The sequence below is a fragment of the Rhinolophus sinicus genome, chromosome 4 (genome assembly GCF_057876585.1).
Source record: "Rhinolophus sinicus isolate RSI-liver-muscle chromosome 4, RSI-T2T, whole genome shotgun sequence".
Lineage (NCBI taxonomy): Eukaryota > Metazoa > Chordata > Mammalia > Chiroptera > Rhinolophidae > Rhinolophus > Rhinolophus sinicus.
Window position 1 is genome coordinate 98,763,621 of NC_142504.1, and position 19,418 is coordinate 98,783,038.

Below are 19,418 nucleotides of genomic sequence, written 5' to 3' on the forward strand. Positions count from 1 at the left end.
TTTGATAACACACTGTTGGCAAATGGGCAGAGGAAATAGGATATACACACATTACTGGTGGACATGTACATCGGCACAACTAACAGTTTTGCAATATTTTTTTTAATTGAGGCATAACTGATATATAGCATTATATTCATTTCAGGTGTATAGTATAGTGATTCGATATTTGTACATATTGCAAAATGATCACCAGAGTAAGTCTAGTTAACATCTGTCAACATGCATAATTACAAATTTTTTCTTTGTGATGAGAACTTCTAAGATTTACTCTCTTAGCAACTTTCAAATATGCAATACAGTATTATTAACTATAGTTATGTGCTGTATATTACATCCCCATGACCTATTTACAACTATGAGTTCGTACCTTTTTACTCCCTTCAACTATTTCGTCCACCCCTCACCCCTCTACAATACTTTCAAAATTATAAATACACATACCCTTTGGCTGCAGCATACACTTCTAGAAATCTATTTTACAAATGAGATTTCACACAAGTAAAATAATGTACATACAAAGATATCTATTACAGTATTTTTGGTAATTTAAAATAACACATTTTTATTGCGGTAAAATACACAAACATAAAAAATTTACGATCTTAACCATTTTTATATGTACACTTCAATAGTATTAAGTACATTCATCTCATTGTGCAACCATCACCACCATCCAACTTCAGAACTCTTCATCTTGTAAAGACGAAATTCTATACATATTAAACAGTAACTCCCTATTCTCCCTTCCACCTAACTCCTAGCAATACAATTCTACTTTCTGTCTCTGAATTTAACTATTTTAGCTATCTCTTATAAGTAGAATCATACAATATTTGTGTTTTTGTGACTGTCTTATTACACTTAGCATAATACCCTCTAGGTCCATCCATGTTGTTGCAAATGGTAAGATTTCATTCTTTTTATGGCCAAGTAATATTGCATTGTATATATGTACTACTTCTTCTTTATCCAATCATCTATTGGTGGGCCTTTGAGTTGTTTCCTTATCTTGGCTATTGTAAATAGTGCTGCAATGAACATGTATCTTTTCTAATTAGTGTTTTGGATTCTTCAGATAAATATTCAGAAGTGGAATTGCCAGATCATAAGGTAGTTCTATTTTCAATTTTTCAAGGAATCATAGTGGCTCACTGATTTGCAATCCCAGCAACGTACAAGGGTTCCCTTCCTTCCGCATCCTTGCCAACACTTGTTGTTTGTTGATTTATTGGTAATAGCCATCCTGACAGGTGTGAGATGATATCTCATTGTGGTTTAATTTCCATTTCTCTGATGATTAGTGACACTAAGCATCTTTTCATATGTCTATTGGCTCTGTGTATGTTCATTTTGGAGAAATGTCTTTTCAGGTCTTTTGCCCATTTTTTAATTGGATTGTTTGTTTTTGCTTTTCAGTTGTGAGTTCTTTATAAATTTTGGATATCAACCCTTTATTGGATGTATCATTGGCGAATATCTTCTCCCATTCACTAAGCTGTCTTCATTTGGTTGATTATTTCCTTTGATGTGCAAAAATTTTTAAATTTGATGTAGTCCTATTTCTTTATTTTTTTCTTTTGCCTCCCTTGGTTTGCCGGTATTTTGTTGAGAATTTTTGCATCAATATTCTTCAGAGATTTTGATCTGTAGGTCTTTTTCTGCTTTTTTTGTAATGTTTTTGTCTGGCTTTGATATTAGGGCAATGCCAGGCTCGTAGAATGAGTTAGGAAGTATTCTCTTTGACTTTTGGAAAAGTTTGAGAATGATTGGTATTAGTTCTTCTTTAAATGTTTGGTAGAATTAACTAGTGAAGCCATATGGTCCAAAGCTTTTCTTTGTTGGGTGATTTTTTATTACTAATTCAGTCCCTTTAATAATTATACATCTATTCAGAATTTATATTTCTTCATAATTTGATCTTGGTAGGTTTTGTGTTTCTAGGAATGTGCCTGTTTCATCTAGATTATCCATTTTGCTGGTGAACAATTGTTCATAGTAGTACTCTTATAGTCCTTTTTATTTCTGTAGCATCAGTAGTAATGTCTCCACTTTCATTCCTGATTTTAGGAATTTGAGCCTTCACTTTCTTTCCTAGTCAATCTAGCTAAAGATTGTTAATTTTGTTGATCTTTTTAAAAAACCATCTTTTGGTTTCATTGATTTTTTCTGTTTTTTAATCCTCTGTTTTATCTCTCATCTTTACTATTTCCTTCCTCTGCTAGCTTTGGGTTTATTCTTCTTTTTCTAGTTCCTTAAGTTGTAAAGTTGTTGATTTAAGATCCTTCGTTTTTAAAGTAAGCATTTATAGCTATAAATTCCCCCTCAGCACTGCTTTTACTGTCCCGTAAGTTTTGGTATGTTATGTTTTTAGTTTAACTTATGTCAAGATATTTTCTAATTTTCCTTGTGATTTCTTCTTTGATGCACTGGTTATTTAAGAGTGTATTAATTTCCAGAAATTTGTAAATTTTCTCATTTTTCTTCTGTTATTGATTTCTAACTTCCTCTCATCGTGGTCAGAGAAGGTAATTTTGTATGCTATATATCTTTCAAGTCTATTGGGAGTTAATTTATGGCTTAACATACGGTCTCTCCTAGAGAATGTCCCATGTTCACTTGAGAAGAATAACTATTCTGTTGTTGGGTAGTGTTCTGTATGTGTTAGTCAGTTTATTGTATTGTTTAAGCCTTCTATTTCCTCACTTATCTTCTGCCTGGTTGTTCTATCCATTATTGAGAGAGGGGTATTAAAGTCTCTGACTAGTGTAGATATCTGTTTCTCCCTTCAATTCTGGCAATTTTTGCTTCATATATTTTGATGGTCTGTTATTAGGTATAACTATAGTATTTCTGTAATATTGGAAGACAGAAAACAACGTAATATCCACTGATCTTCAAGATACACTTTTTCTTTGAAAGGTATACTTTTAATTGAAAAACAAAAACCAAACAGTACATACTGTATATTACTTTTCTCTTCAAAAAGGAAATACATACATATGCATATGATAGCTTGTGCATGCAGAGACTATCTCTGGAATTATAAAGAAGAAACTGATAACCTTGATTGCTTCCTACGATGGAAACTGGGTGCCTGAAAACCAGGGTGGGAGGAAGAATTCTTTATCTGTATGCACTCTTGTACCTTATGAATTTTGTACCTAATGAACATATCCAAAAAAAGTACATTAAAAAAATTAGTACAATTAAATTCTAAACGCTGCAGACTGGATACTGAAAAAAATAAAAAGTAGGGTGCAGTTCAAATTAAAAGGATCCTAGAAGATATTCGATGACTGTAAACTCGGTAAGTAGGGCAGGCTCCTAAAAGAGCTTGATTGTATTCCAGAAAGTTCAGTTCAGACATGATGATGTAGTAAAAAGGAAAGAGCAGGGCTAATTATTCATTTGTTAGTTTGTTTATATTCTTCTTCCTAAAAGTATTTATGGTGACTTGCAAACACATGAAAAATTGGAATATTAAAAACAAGAGGAAAAGAAGATTTAGGCATGAAGGGGAGCCTACTAGGTAGACCAGGTGTCCTTCAAAACCTACCAGGTTTCATTTTTTATAACTACTGGTTTACAGGGTCTGGAGTGCAGCTCTTTTGTGTTGCAAGTTCAATACAGATTTAATGTGTGAATATAGTCTTCATCTAGAGTGGAGCTGACTCTTTTTTAGAACTTAAAGGACCAAAAAGACCTATGCCTAACAGAAGGCCACCCCACAAGCAGTATCAAGACTACTCGCAGATTACTGTTTTGAGCTTGTTGCAACAACAGTGCTCAGATTTCCCACTTCACTGAGAAAGAACAGAAGCCTTTTGGAGTCAGACCTATGTTTAAATTCTGGTTCTGTAATTGTGAGCTGAATGATTTTGGGAAAGCTATTGTCTTAGTTCTCAGTTATCTGCTCTAACAGAATACCACGGACTGGGTGGCTTAAATAACAGACATTTATTTTTCACAGTTCTGGATGCTGGGAAGTCCAAGATCAAAGCGCTGACATATCTAGTGTCTGGTTATGGCCCTCTTCCTGGTTTGCTGATGGTGTCTTTCATTGTATCATCACACGGCGGAGAAAGAGAGCTCTAGTCGCTCTCTTCTCATAAAGACACTAATCCCATCATGGGGACCCCACCATCATGACCTCATCTAAACCTAATTACCTCCCAAAGGTCCCATCTCCTAATACCACCCCATTGGGGGTTAGGGTTATGAATTTTTGGGGAACACAAACATTCATTCTGTGACAACTACTTACCGTCTCTGAGTCTAGTTTTCTTCTCTGTAACACAGAGACAGTAATACCTCACTCATACCTCACATTTGCTGTGAGAATTAAGTAATGCACGTAGCATGTCTTTTTCAATAAATGTTAGCTCACCTGCATAATCCAGATGGGAATAACTCACGTTATAGTTACCAGTTCATGGGCACTCCTCTGAAGTGGGATTAATAGATTAACCAGAACTAGATTAACCCGGGAAGGGCAATCAGGATGGTGAGGGGTCCGGAAATCATGTCAGATATGGAATGACTGACAGCACTGAGTATGAAAAACTAGATTAACTTGAGATAAATCTGATTATTGTTCTCAGGGGGGTTGACTAGACTTATTTTGTGTTGTCCCAGGGAAACAAATTAGGATTAGAGATTTAAAGTTACAGGATGCTAAATAAATAAATGAATAAAAGAATAATACATTATAGGAGGCAGAGTTCAGCTTCACAAAAGAACTTTCTGACATCAATATCAGTACTAATAATTAACAATTCACATTATGTGTTGCTATGAGCTATGCCCTATTACTTTAAATCTCTAAACAACACTGAGAAAGGGTTGGGGTAGAAAGTTATTTAATGACTTGGAAAGCACCTCACAGTAGGTTGTTAACTAAAAGTAAGCTTACTAGTAGTGAAATCGTCTACCTGGAAGAAAAGTGAGATTCCAATCCCCACACACATTCAAACAGAGGCTGGCTGAACAGGTAGTCAAATAGAATTACAACTGGGAAGGGACACTGGCAACTAAATCCCTTTATTTTAGAGATAAGGAATTGAGTGTAGGGACATGAAAGGATTTGGATAAGGACCATACAGCCAGTAAGTGAACCGTGCTTCTTCCTTAAGGAGCCAAAACCATGTTAATGAACACTCAATGAATACGGCTTGGAGGATGGAACCCCCAGTACCGCCCTCGGAGGAAACCACAAGAAAGTTCCCTCCTTTTCCTCCTTGTGATTATACATGAACCCAAGAAATTCAGCTTTAGAGCTCTGGAAGCTTAAAATTATGGTTACAAATTCTTTGCAGGCCTATCAGTCTGTTGAATAGATCGAGATATCAGTGGTGGTCACTGAGGAAGTGTGGACTCACCTGTTTCTTAGGAAGGCAGCTTAGAAATGAAAAAAAAAAATTTTGAGTGAGCCTTGAATAATTACCTGAGGACATGAGCCTGTCTCACAAAGAAACAAGAAATGCAGTTCAAATTAAGGCAAAACCGTGGCGGTCGCGCCCTCTTCCAGGACCCGCAGAAGCCTTCCCAAGGTGAGTGGAGTGAAACTCAGGATGCCATGGAAGCCACCGTGGTCATGGAGAAGAACCTGAACCACGCCCTTTTGGAACTGCACGTCCTGGGTTCCGCCCGCACAGACTCCCATCTCTGTGACTTCCGGGAGAACCACTTCCTGGATCAAGAGGTGAAACTCATCAAGAAGATGGGCAACCACCTGACTAACCTCCACAGGCTGGCCAGTTCCCAGGCCGGGCTTGGCGTGGCTTGTAAAGGCTCGCCCTCAAGCACAACTAGAGGAGCCTTTGGAGCCCAGAGGCCTTTGAGGGGCCCTTCTGTATCCCCCTGGCATTGGGCTTCTGCCTGAGCCTCTCCCTGAAACAACTAGGCAGCCTCTAACCACCCCGGAGCCCTCTTCCATGCCGTGCACCTAGTTGAAATAATAAAGCTTTTCACAGCAAAAACACAAAAAAATAATAAACAAATAAGATCTTGAGTTAAAAAAAATTAAGGCAAAGCCAAGTTACTGAAAACTACGTAAGTTAGAAATCCATGCTGCAAGGTGAACACAATTAAAACTTTAAAACAAGTCCACAGACATTGATTAGTCCATTTCTGCCCAATTGTTCCCACTGTCTTACTAGCAGCTATGATTGCTCCCTAAGGAGTCAATATTTGAGACACTGTAAGTTAAATGTATGTCTTTGAAATCTTAGACTCTCCAGGTAACATATTTAAACTCTATAATCCTGTTTCTTTGACTATATTTCAAAGTTTTATAAGGATCAGATAAGATCATGTGTGTGAAATACCGTTGCACATGCCAGGCACATGTGTTTAACAAATAGTAACTCTTACTAGAAAGGCAACCCTGAAATACATAGTGACGGATGGTTGGATTGATAATTTGGGGCAAGAGAACACTTGTGTGGTATAGAACAGTAGCTACCAAATCCAGTCCAGGGATAGATGATAAGTTTTCACTAATCAACTATCAAATTAAAAAAGAAAAATATGGAGAAAACAGGGAATTTTTCGTAAACATTTTTCATAACCTTATTCAAACAAATGGGCTAGTGTTATCCTTTATCCTAATGTTTTTTCACTTTTTTGGTGTCTTCTTTTATGAAATAAATGATAGCTTTTCAATATATTCCTGCTTGGCAAAATAAAAAGTTGGCAACTGTGCATCATCCCCTCAACCTTTTAAAAAACATTTTTTCACTGGCATGTAAAATACAAGATTGGGAACCAGTGCTCGACTGGGAGACTGTTAGAAAAGGCCTTAGAGGACCAGCAATTCTCAGGGAAGGTGGGTTTAAATGAACCAGAATGATCTGGGGGATCTTTTCAAAATTATCCATCCTCAACCTCCTAAGAGTATTAAATTAGAAAACTGGTGTGCTACAGAAAAAATGAGGGAGCAAACCAAGAGGAAGATGTAGGATTCAGGAAACAATACCTCTAACATAGGAGAGGCTCAGGAAAGTCCCAAGAACTGCCAATGAGCACCAGGCCTCAGCAACAACTAGTCATGAGAGGACATGTATGGGAAGGACACGGTAATTAATAACTCCGTATGAGAGAAAACGCATCACACTACGACCTACTCGGTGGGCAGTTTTACGTGCTCATTCTGTCAGTGTCCCAGAAAGCAGATGGCACCCTTGAGATACAACAGTGACCCAGAGCCAGTAGTAAGAGATATTATATCACCCCTAAGCCCAAAAGGTAAGGAGAGGAATAGGTTACTGGAAACTGAAAGGGGTCACATGGAGTTGGCTGCCTTGAGGTGCAGTGACTTTTGGCTGAGGAACACACTTGGCCTGAAGAGGACTTGAAGGGACAGAACCAAGGGAATAAATACAATGAACTTACTCCTTCCTCCCATCTCCTGCTGCAGATCCCCACTGGCCAAACCCAACAGAGCGCAAAGGCGATGGAAAGTCTGCTGATACAGTTCACACAATTTTCTTGGGCAGCAAAGTAGAGTGAAGGGAGCAGAGATTTGGAGGGGCAAATGGAAGACATCTAGTGCACTCGTGATATAAACACTATTAAGGACTTAACCAAAAATTACAAAAATACATAGGGAGGATGTGTGGCAGAAGTAGAAGGAATATAGTGTAAGACCATTCTATCTCAATCGTGGCAGGAAGTCAATAGTATCTAAAGCTGACAGCTCCAACAATAGCAGTATATATAATTTAGAAATATGGAGATAAAACATAAGACAAAAGCAACAGCTAAATGAGTAAACCCGTTGGGGACTAAGGGAACAAGAACATTAAAAACCTTGCAATATTATGATTTAGAAAATGATGTATTTAATAAAAACTAATTTTAAGCAAGTTTCTAAAAGGCTGCACAAAAAACTAATAGTGGTTATATCCGTGCAGTTAGAATAAGAGTGGCGAAAGAACATTAACTTTTGATTTAACTTGCTTTTGCATTGTTTTACTATGAACATCTGCTATTTTTATAACATAGTTTTTATACCTTAAAGAACAAACTAAATTAATCAACTGAACTTAGTTGCTAAAGGGAATTTATCTTCTCTCTCAGGTGGCAGAAAAGTTGAAACCTACAGATTTCTATCAAATGAAGTCCAGGGGGGAATCAATGACTTGACTAGACACAAAGCTAAAAAGCTCAGGACCCAGGACTTCATTGGAGACTCAAAGGCAGGAGTCCCTTTTAGCCTCTCCCTGCTTCAGAGGGAATAAATACTATATAAAGACATAGCTCATCAGCTCTGAACATTTACAGGTCCCCAAAGTGAAGCAGCCCAGGGATGAAAGACGATGTATAGGCCCAGGCCAGCAAAGAAATGTCAATCATGACACTGCTGTTGAAAACCACTAGGTTTTATTTTAGAGTGTCTTGTTATGCAACAATAAATAACTGATACACTTTATTCTTTAAAAAAAGAAAAATAATTATTTTCTCACAACTATCCAGATGCCATCACATTATTATAATTCTGTTTTCTGATATGGTAAAAAAATGTCCCTTCTAAAAAATATTTAAACTTAAAAAAAAAAAAAAGGAACCACAAGCTAACTTGAATATTTAATATTTTATAGGAATAGAAGGAATGCAACAAGGATTAGAATTTTATAATATACATTAGATATTTATATAAAAGGTGTTACATTTTTCAAAGAAATTCCCCCTATTTGCCTGTCTTTGCTATCTTCCTTAGAGCATTAAACAGTAATTACTACTCTATACATAAACCCCTCCATTGTGTTGGGCAGTAATTATAACTTTACGTTTCAAGTCATCATCACCTCCAAACACTCTCTTTCGTTTCACTGCACAGTCTCACTGTACTGTGTCACAGTAAAAATGTACTCTGCTCAAATCTGGAGAGCCTGAACAAAAGCGAGAGGCCCGAGGATATTTAGGTACTGATTTAGTAACAGTGTCCACTGGCACAAACCTTCCATTTATTCATATTACTAAGACCGTAATAATAGAAATGAAAGCTACTCTAATGAAAAAGGGAATTCAGAAATGAGATAATTAAATATAACTAAATACATTTTAAATACAAATACCATGTATTTCCTGATTAGTGTCAGGTAAATATCTCAACTATCTATCCCAAATTCTGGTCTAAGAGAAAAAGGTCAGAGACAATTACAAAGAAGGTGCTTCAGATTATCAGGTCCATTTTGAAAACAATGAGGTCCTCTGGGACAATCACTTTTAGTCTTTCTTTTTATCAGAGATTTCTGTTGGTCCTTTTGATGGTAATCCATTTATGTCTGCATCCTAAAATGAAAAACCATTTTAGATATTACAACTGAAAAACACTCATTATAGATCTTTTCTTTAAAAACAGACTACAAACTTCAGAATGAAAAAACTCTGCTTCCAGACAAGGGCAAGACGGCTCAGTACAGTTGAACACAATCGAAGTTAAACATAACAAACACCAATGCAAAACACAATAGGTTGTCTTTTAAATACTCATTAAAAAAAAAAAATTTGTTAAAAGAAACTCTCTATGACCCTTCCAATTATATCTCCTACCAATGTTATTAATCAGTGAAACTGGCTTATTTTAGTATCATCTCTTCTTGAATCCATTAGCTCTTTACTATTACTCTTATCAGCCAGAAAATACTGGTTATTACCCTGTTTCCCTCTAAATAAGACCTAGCCAGACAATCAGCTCTAATGCGTCTTTTGAAGCAAAAATTAATATAAGACCCGGTCTTTTACTATAAGACCGGGTTTTATATTAAATTTTTTTTTTTTTTTTAAAGATTTTTACTGGGGAAGGGGAATAGGACTTTATTGGGGAACAGTGCATACTTCCAGGACTTTTTTCCAAGTCAAGTTGTTGTCCTTTCAGTCTTAGTTGTGGTGGGCGCAGCTCAGCTCCAAGTCCAGTTGCTGTTACTAGTTGCAGGCCCGGGGCGCAGCCCACCATCCCTTGTGGGAGTCTAACTGGCAACCTTGCAGTTGAGAGAACGCGCTCCAAATAACTGAGCCATCCGGGAGGCAGCTCAGCTCAAGGTGCTGTGTTCAATCGTAGTTGCAGGGAGCGGAGCCAACCATCCCTTGTGGGACTCAAGGAAATTGAACCGGCAGCCTTGTGGTTGAGAGCCCAGTGGCCCATGTGGGAATCGAACCGGCAGCCTTCGGAGTTAAGAGCATGGAGCTCTAACCGCCTGAGCCACCAAGGCGGGCCCCTTTATATTAATTTTTGCTCCAAAAGACGCAATAGAGCTGATTGTACGGCTAGGACTTATTTTCAGGGAAACATGTTATCATGGCCATAAGGCAAGGAGCAAATGCATTAATTAGAGGCCTAGTTTAAAACCTTGGTTTAAACCAAACATTAAATTACTTATTAAAAATAAAAACTCCAAACCCCATTTTAGAAAAGGAAATTAAGACACATTAATGAAGCTTCTGGTTCCAAGAACTCGTCTTTCCAAAAGCCAAGTATTTTATCCTGCCACCCCTCACCTCCCCCTCTCATTCAGGGTGTTTTAATGTACTTACCTTAAAATCTAGTTTGCCTTTGTTTTTATCATTGGATTCTGTAACTTTTCTAGGCCACATACGACTAACAAAGGGGGAAATCAGAGGGTATAGGTATGGCTCCAGGAACTTTTTGTAGACCCAGAGCAGAACTGGAATGACGATACAAGGAATGCACACCATCGTCCCAGGCTTGAGCTCTTGAACTGTTGGTATCTGTGAAGGAAAAATAAGTTAGTTCATCACGGATTAATTAGACTGAAGGAATTTACCTAAATTAAGATATTTGAATGAACTATTTCTACATTGAAGGAAACATTTAGATCATACTACTAGCTAAAAGCAAGAGTATATTAAAAATGCTATCTGTAAGATAAAGGATAGGTAGTAGGCATGAAAATAATAGCAAGGTTCCTGCCTCCAAACCTCTCCAATCACTGCACGCCAACTATAAATTTAATGATAAAGACACCAACACTTGCTGGGTGCTAGGCAATTAAATGCTTTGCACATACAGTTGGCCCTCTGTATCCCTGGGTTTTGTATCCATGGAGTCAACAAACCTCAAACTGAAAATATCTGAGGAAATTAAAAATCCCATAAAGTTCCAAAAAGCAAAACTTGAATTTGCCAAGCACTTCGCTGAACCATGCAAATGAAGTGATGCAGGTATACTCTAGCCTATATACGTATACTGCACCATTTTATACAAGGGACTCGAGCATCCAGAGATTTTGATATGGGAGGGGTGTGGCGGTGGGGTGCCCTGGAAATAATCCCTTGGGGATATTGAGGGACAACTGTGTAACTCATTTAATCCTCAACCCAGTGAGGCTGGGTACCCTTGCTATCTCAACTTACGGATAAAGAAAAGGAGGCACAAAACATTAAGGAATTTGGTAATTATGACTTATACTCCAGTTTAGTGTGAATATAAGGGCCTAATCTAATTATCTTCAGGGATTGACAGTATCAATTAGCCAAATCTACAATATTAAGGGCAAATCTTGTAATATGGAACTCTCTAAAATAGCACATTGGAAGACCTCTAGGCTGCAAACCGGCTGGACTTTCCCCGGCAACAATTCTCCTTTGTCTTTTTAATGACAATTAAGGTATACTGAGTAATAATAATAATAAAAATAATTAGTATTATTGTTATAAGCAAATTGTCCATCTTCAAAAATTAACACTTTTAATTTCCCTGATTAGAAATTATCTTGGAATTTCTCAAAATCACCAGTTTCTTGAAAAAGAACCAATATTACTTCCACAATATACTATTAAACCAAAGACTTCTTATATTTAAAGTAATTTTTAATCCCTTAGACTAGATCTTAGAAACTACGATGCTTCAGGACAGTGCATAAGGCTAGTAAATCAGGATATGTATTAAAATTTCTTATTTTCAAACTATTGTAAATTAAGTACTATTTGATGGCGAATTAGTCAGCATCATGACTACATTAGGCAATTTAAAATTATTCACAATAGAAGTGAACAATGGTATAGACAATTCGATCTTAGTATGGCTTTGAAAAGAATTACAAGAGCTATAAACAAAAATCTACATGTACATCAATGAATGACCACCTATTTTATGACTCATAACTGGGTTCTTTAAAAAAAGTCCCCTACTCAAATTAAAATAACAATTTACCAAAATAGTTTGTTCCAAAAATTTGGAGAACAAATTTTCTGATTAAAATAAACCCAACGAGTGGTGAGTCTTTTTCACCATTTTTCAAGGAATCGTTATTTTTGGCCATAGACATTTAGAATCTGAAGAGACTTAAGAGGTGGTCTGGCTTAAGTCTTGCATACCCTTACAGGTACCACAGAATAGTGACCAAGCAGACTGACAGCTGCCTGCATTTGGGACCTGCTTTCACCATTTTCTAGATGGTGTCTTTTGGCAAATTATTTAACCAGCCTTAATTCTCTCAGGTGTAAAATGAAAACAGTAATAGTACCGGTCTCACAGGGATGCAGTGTGGATTAGTAAATTAATATGCACACAAAGCTCAGAAGAGTACATAGATTAAGTGCTATGTGTTGTTACTGTAAAATCAACAAAAAAAACATTCAAAAGTTGTGACCTGTCCAAAGTTCACACAGAGGTAACTAGTAACTAGAGTTGACTAAGACCAGAATTCCCTGTTCTGGTTTCCTAGCTCAAGGCTCTGGTCTTTGCTCCTTTCAAAAACACAGTGCTCACAATGGAATACTATTCGGCGGTAAGAAAAGATGAAATAGGACCATTTGCGACAACATGGATGGATCTTGAGATTATAATGCTAAGCGAAATAAGTCAGACAGAAAAAGCAGAGAGTCATATGATTTCACTGATATGTGGTATATAAACCAAAAACAACAAAAGAACAAGACAAACAAAGAAACAAAAACTCATAGACACAGACAATAGTTTACTGGTTACCAGAGGGTAAGGGGTGGGGTGGGGGGTGGGAGATGAGGGTAAGGGGGATCAAATATATGGTGATGGAAGGAGAACTGACTCTGGGTGGTGAACACACAGTGGATTTACAGATGATGTAATACAGAATTGTACACCTGAAATCTATGTAATTTTACTAACAATTGTCACCCCAATAAACTTTAATTTAAAAAAACAACAACAAAAAAACCCCATAGTGATCATGTTATTCCCCTCCCACTAAACCTTCAAAACCAACTAAACCTTCAAAACAATGGCAGTGCTCTGAGCACTAGGCTAAGTTGATGACTGGCAATCCTTCCATCATAAAGATTCATTTTTACCTACTTATAATTGTTGTGTTTTAAGTTCGTATTCATTGTTTTAAAGAAACTCTCAAGAACAAATACTACTAATCACTTTTGTCATAATTATGGCTTTTTAGCTCTCTTCAGAATGAAGCTACTGTATTTTCTCTCTTAATCTTCATAATAATTCTTCAGTGAGTTATTTTACTTCATACATGTGGAAACTGTGGCTTAGAAAGATCCAGAAAGTGGTTATGATAAATTGATAAAATTGTGATCTCACTCTTTCCAAGCCAAGGCTCAGATATTACAACCAAGTGAGAAAACTGGATTTAAACTGTTGGGAGAGTTTTCTTTCATTCGATTTAGTCCAATATAACAAGAGAGGAAAAGGTTGAGGCTCTGTCAGAAATTGTGCAGAAGCGGAATGCCACCTCCCTTTAGTCACCCAGCTCGGCGTATCATTTTACTGGAGACAAAAGAGAGCAGGACACCTTGGGTCAAAGACAACGACTGAAAACACAGGAGAGAATAAGGGCGAACGGTGAAGATAACAGAAAAGCGAAGAAGCCAACAATTCAGGCCAAAGAAGACAATAAACGGATACAAAGGGAGAGTCGAAACGGAGACCAGGAGGGTGGGAGGACACAGACGGAGATGAAGGGCGAGGGAGGCGGGCAGGAGGGCAGGTGGCAGGCGGACGAAGTGGGGTACACCGTGCGAGCGCAGGACCGCGCGGGGCCAGCGCAGGAGACACGACCGGGCTGGGCTCGGTCAGGGAGGCGCGGCCGGAGCCTGCAGAGCAGCCGGACCGCGCCGAGGCCACTGCCCACTCCCGCCCCGAACCCCCAGCCAGAATGCCCGAGCTCACCCGCGACCACCAAGCCCAAAGGGAAATGTCCGCACTTCCGCTGGGAGGGACGTGCTACAGCGGAGCCAATGGACACCTCAAAGGGGGCCGACAAAGACGTGCCTACGTCACGCTGACGACGCACGGTACGTAACGGTGACGCCTCAGCGGGTACTGCCGCGCCCTCCCAAGCCTGGTGGTAACGCGTCGTGTGGCGCTTCCTTAGCTGGGGAACTTGAAATACGGATCCAGGAAAGAATGCCTGTGCCAATGGTTCATCCCAACAGGGAAAACTACTCCGCTTGCATGGGAACGTTAGACGTTTTAGAATGCACGTGTGGCTGAGCTCCTCTCTGTTAAGAGTCTTAAATCCAAAAGCAGGGTAAATTAAGGCAACTTTGAGTGATAGAAGTGATACCACTTCACTCCCACTGAAATACCCATCAGTGAAGACGTAGAGAAACTGGAATCCTCAGGGCCAGTGGGATAAATGGCACACCGCTTTAGAGGTTTCCATGACCCAACAATTCCACTCTTGGCATATCCATGAGAACACGCCCACAAACCTATACACAAAGGTTTAGGGAAGCACTATCTGTTAGCTTTTAGAAAGCCCCAAATTGTCAGATTAAATGTTCGTACAAGTTGTTCATCAATAAAAAGTAGATAAACACTGCACGGACGAACCCTGACAACATGCTAAGTGAAAGCCAGCAACAGGCCATATATTGTGATTTCATTTATGAAATGTGCAGAATGGGCCAATATATAGACTGAAATAGGACATCTGGATGGGAGTAACAGCTAACCTCTGGCAAAGTTCCTTTTTCGAATAATGAAAAGGTTCTCAAGTTGATTGTGGTGATACATAACTGAATACACTATGAGCCATTAACTGGTAAATTGAACAATGTGCTAAATCTCAAAGTGGCTGGAGAATCTCGGCCTTCCCCCACGTTCTAATTCCCTCTTAGACAAAAATCACCAAGACACTCAAAACAGCACGTTTATGAACCAAAATTAATGACGCAGGACACACAGTTTCTAATCAGAAGAAAACTGGTTTGATCCATCTTGTGAGGACACTTGAATTATATTTACTAATAAAGACAACTAACATTTTGCTTTTCCTTTTGTTAGCATTTATTTGATGTTGAATTTACTCCCGGGCCATAAGTTTTTGTTTCTTCAGTTTCTTCTGGGAGATCTGGGGGAAGACAAAAAGGACTGTTAAGTTTCCTGAAAAAACTTATGTTACGTGTTAAAGGAGTAGGTCATAGTTCAGTGAAAGAATTGGAAACTGCAACATAAAGGGAAAGTGTCTTTTTGTCGTAGATTGTGGTATGGACGGGAGGGACAGACAGGAGGAAAACAGAGTAAGCATGGGAGGAGCTGAAGACTCCAAGCAGGAAGACCAGCTGATAAGGATTAAGTGGCAACAAGGATGGAGGATATTTAAATGACAGTATCAATGTAAGTGACAATCCATTAGGTTTAAAGGAAGGAGTCCAGAATCACTCCCAGTTTTATGGCTTAAAAAAATGAATTCAAACATGAAGACTATAGCCAAAACTGCTGTATGATACAAAGTTAACAGAATAAATTAATACAGAAAATTTTTTTCCTTTTCTTATTTTATCTATGAGAACCTATTGTGGTAATCATTTCACAATGTATGTAAATCACCATCACACTGTACAGTGATACGCGTATGACAATTCTCAATAAAAAATTTAAAAAGAACCAAATGTAATTATTTCGTGATAACAGGATTAGACGCAAGGGGTCTTTTTTGGACATGCTGCATTTGAAGTGGCTATGGATACCTAGGTGGAGCCATCAGCAGATAATCATAGTTCTGCTGTACTGAATAGTACAAAGTTACCATCAGTCAACAAATGAGGTTGCTCAGAATAGTTTTCTTTCATGGTTACTCCAAAGGTGTCCTAAGTTAGTCATCACAGCAACCCCAAAACTAATATACAAAAATAAAACTGAGCAAAGACAAAATAATTTACCTTCTTCTTCTGAGCAACCTCCTCTTCTGGTTTCGGAACAATTTGTTCTTTTTCAGTGAGGATCATCTCAATGTGGCAGGGAGAGCTCATGTATGGATTAATCCGCCCGTGAGCTCTGTAAGTTCTGCGCCGCATCTTGGGAGCTTTGTTCACCTGGATGTGCTCAATGACCAGAGAGTCTACATCTAAGCCCTGGGAAGGGAGGGGGAACACAATTAGGTGACATCTCTACCTTAACACCATCACTGGAGAATTAAGTCCCTGCCTTAATGAAATCATTTTTGAAAGGCAATCCTTAAGCGTTTAAATAGCATATTTATTCAAGCAGTTGTTTTCACCTTTATTCTAAGTGTCCTTCCTTAAATGTAAGGTAACTACCAAAACTCAGTGCTAAGTGCATGTTAAAGGTCATTAAGAGAGTGAAGTTTCAGGACCTGGCAGTGTCAATTTCCAAGACTCGATGATAAACAAGATTTTGTCAGCATGGCTCAGGAACTAGAAGGGGTACAGCCAAAGACTGACCTATTACAAATTTTAGTTCTGGCCCAGATTTCAAAATGCCACAGGGTAATGAATAATGCCCTAGCTAAATGGATAAATCTGTGTTTTGTTGACTAAATCATTGTTTTAACTTCGAAGTGAAATTTAACATGTCTCTCTATCAAGAATGCAGGCAACAAACTACATTATCCATCAGTAAGGCAACCATTTTGGTTCAAGTATCTGTTCCACTGCAAGTGTTTTCCTGTTTGTGTAATAAATTTGAACAGCACCATTAATTGAACCACCATCCAAAAGCTGGAGATATATATATATATATATAAAGATATTAATGTTTTGGGTACCTTAAGTTCAGCATTACTCTCTGCATTTTTAAGCATGTGCAGTAAAAATTCTGCACTCTTTTTGGGCCAACGACCCTGCGTCCAACCCCACTGTTTGGCCTGAAAGAAAACAAAGACAGGTTATTAGTCATTTCCCCCGATTCAAATAAAATGTCACAACCAAGATGACTTGTATTCAACATCAAGGTTGCTCAGAACATGTTTTTTTTCATGGTTAATCCAAAGGTGTCCTAAGATTGTCATCACAGCAACCAGAAACAGCCTGACAACAGACAGATCTTAGCTATTCTTATCCCATCCCATTACTTTCCCTTACAATTTGTCTTTTCGAATAGCAACCATTCATTCTTACCTGGGCACATCTCCCAACTCCACCATTGTAACGACGGAATGGCACACATTGCTTTTGTAACGTGACATCCTTTAAATACTTGGTGGCTTTTCGGATATGCATCCCTTTGATGGCCTGGGCAGTTTCACGAGTGTTCTAAGTATAAAGAATATAAACTAGGAGTTAGCCATGTTATAAGATCACAATTTTGAAGTAAACACGAAATTCTCAAAATGTCAACATATATCCATAGCTAAAACTTTTCCACTCTTGGAAGGTGAGTTTAATAGTGAGAAAATATCTATGATTAAGAGCCAAGGAGGCATGGTTTAAAACTACAGAAACCAGGCAGCCGGTTGGCTCAGTTGGTTAGAGCGCAGTGCTAACACCAAGGTTGCAGGTTGAATTCCCACATGGGCCAGTGAGCTGCGCTCTCCACTAGTACTGTAGATTGAAAACAACCACTAGGCTTGGAGCTGATGGGTCCTGGAAAAATAGTTTCCCCAATTAAAAAAATAAAGAAAACTAGGGAAACCTGTTCATTCCTGTAATGTTTTAATTCCATCATCTTGTAATTACAATTACGTGCCCTATGACTTAAAACTGTACACCAGGTTCTTAAGTAGTTCTCCAGTAGTTTCTAACCCAATTCCACATATCCTAAATCAAAGTACTCGTTATACACCAATGATCAATACTTAGGACGTGGCCACTCAGAAGTGACTAATTTTCATGGTAAATCCAAAGGTGCCCTAAAAATGCACATCACTGTAGCAACCTTTTCAGAATGGTTAAAAAAAAAAAAGTAACACCCAAATTGACTTTTAGCACATAACTGATTCACATACCTTAAAATGAACCCGTAGATTTGAACCTCTCGATTTACATGCTAAAAAACAGAGAACATTTTCGTTAATTTTGTGTTATCTTCTTGTTTCTTACCCCCAAATAAGAAATATGTATTTCTTGTTCACTTACATTTTGTGGGGTTCTCTGGGTCAAGCGAATAGCGAACCATTTTCAGAGGTCACCTGGAAGGGAGCAGAGTAATTCTGTTAATACATATTTACAGTACCTTATATAGTGTAAATTTCTATTAAATGCTGTATCAACGGCTGCTCAGAGAGTAATTGTTTTCATGATTAATCCAAAGGTGTCCTAAGAAATGCCATCATCGCAGCCATCCTTTTCTCCGTCCGGTGCTCTTTCCCTTTGCATCTACCATTGAGCACAGCACTGCGGACACCAGACTGGTGACACGGACTTCACCAGCCCTCTCACTCTTTGGAATACAGCCTGTGTCAATACTCGGGATCCTTCCGGCGTAAAATGACACACTCACTGGCGTGGCAGAGCTCAACTACAGCCCTCTACAGAAACCCGCTTTACACATAGCTTCACAAGTAACGCCGTCTTCCCACACTTTGGGGTTTTAACCAATGCTAAACACTGGTCAATTTGAAACACTCATTTTCAAGTAAGTAAAGCCTCGACCCGACTTTATTCCCCCACAACTCTTCCTCGTTGCAGCCACACGCTCCGCGTATTCAGCCACCACTCACCGCGCGCGCGACACTGGATCTTCAGAGTAGGAGAGAGGACCGACCACGGGCTGCCCGCACCCCCGAAGCCCCCATTCCCGCCCATCGCGCCCCTCTTTGGGCCGCAAAGGCCGCACAGCCCCGGCGCGCTAAGTCGGGCGCTCCGACACGTCCCCCCGCACAGGGGGACACTGCCCTCAGCGAGGCATCATAACCGCAATAATTCTCCTCTCGGGGGCCTCGAGATTTGCGCCCCCGAGGCCAGGATGGCGACGATGACGGGACGATTCAACATTCAGAGAGAAATACCTAAGAACCACTCACCTCAGGTCGCTTTCGGGAAGAGGAAGAGCGGGGGCTTCTGGGAGAATTCAGGAGAACTCGACCTCTCGCGATATTTTCAGCCGAAGAAACGAGATTTGAAGAGGAGAGATGGGCGGAGAAGAAAGGGAGTATGGAATAGGTTTTAGAAGATCTGAAAACGAATTGCCGACTTAGGGACTGTCTCAAAATTCTCCTTTTTTTTTTTTTTTTTTGTATCCAGAAATACAGGTACTGGGAATTTTAACCGTC

At 38.9% G+C, this 19,418-nt stretch overlaps 3 protein-coding genes and 4 non-coding genes across 8 annotated transcripts; 1 reads left to right on the plus strand and 6 right to left on the minus strand.

Annotated features, from left to right (window-relative positions):
- The first annotated feature begins 5,482 nt into the window (after positions 1-5,482).
- Positions 5,483-5,884, plus strand: LOC148758424 (ferritin light chain-like). The gene has a single exon (XM_088797616.1). It carries the CDS (start codon positions 5,483-5,485, stop codon positions 5,882-5,884), a length of 402 nt encoding a protein of 133 aa, XP_088653742.1.
- Positions 5,885-8,368: 2,484 nt separating this feature from the next.
- Positions 8,369-14,245, minus strand: C4H18orf32 (chromosome 4 C18orf32 homolog). The gene is made up of 3 exons (XM_019721455.3): positions 14,132-14,245; positions 10,540-10,734; positions 8,369-9,297 (listed from the first exon to the last, which is right to left on the minus strand). Exons 2-3 carry the CDS (start codon positions 10,699-10,701, stop codon positions 9,232-9,234), a joined length of 228 nt encoding a protein of 75 aa, XP_019577014.1. The 5' UTR covers positions 10,702-10,734; positions 14,132-14,245; the 3' UTR covers positions 8,369-9,231.
- An 858-nt stretch (positions 14,246-15,103) lies between these two features.
- RPL17 (ribosomal protein L17) lies at positions 15,104-19,213 on the minus strand. 2 transcript variants are annotated; one of them, XM_019721444.3, is made up of 7 exons: positions 19,170-19,213; positions 18,283-18,335; positions 18,153-18,193; positions 17,326-17,460; positions 16,974-17,072; positions 16,129-16,320; positions 15,104-15,317 (listed from the first exon to the last, which is right to left on the minus strand). In XM_019721444.3, exons 2-7 carry the CDS (start codon positions 18,320-18,322, stop codon positions 15,270-15,272), a joined length of 555 nt encoding a protein of 184 aa, XP_019577003.1. In that variant the 5' UTR covers positions 18,323-18,335; positions 19,170-19,213; the 3' UTR covers positions 15,104-15,269. The 2 variants fall into 2 exon arrangements, with proteins under 2 accessions (XP_019577003.1, XP_088654108.1); XM_088797982.1 differs by lacking the exon at positions 19,170-19,213 and adding an exon at positions 18,867-19,156.
- LOC141567010 (small nucleolar RNA SNORD58) lies at positions 16,014-16,077 on the minus strand. Its single transcript, XR_012489411.1, has one exon. It is a non-coding gene; the product is annotated as a small nucleolar RNA SNORD58 (small nucleolar RNA).
- LOC141567009 (small nucleolar RNA SNORD58) lies at positions 17,160-17,224 on the minus strand. Its single transcript, XR_012489410.1, has one exon. It is a non-coding gene; the product is annotated as a small nucleolar RNA SNORD58 (small nucleolar RNA).
- LOC141567012 (small nucleolar RNA SNORD58) lies at positions 18,013-18,078 on the minus strand. The gene has a single exon (XR_012489413.2). It is a non-coding gene; the product is annotated as a small nucleolar RNA SNORD58 (small nucleolar RNA).
- Positions 18,419-18,484, minus strand: LOC141567011 (small nucleolar RNA SNORD58). Its single transcript, XR_012489412.2, has one exon. It is a non-coding gene; the product is annotated as a small nucleolar RNA SNORD58 (small nucleolar RNA).
- Positions 19,214-19,418: the final 205 nt, after the last annotated feature.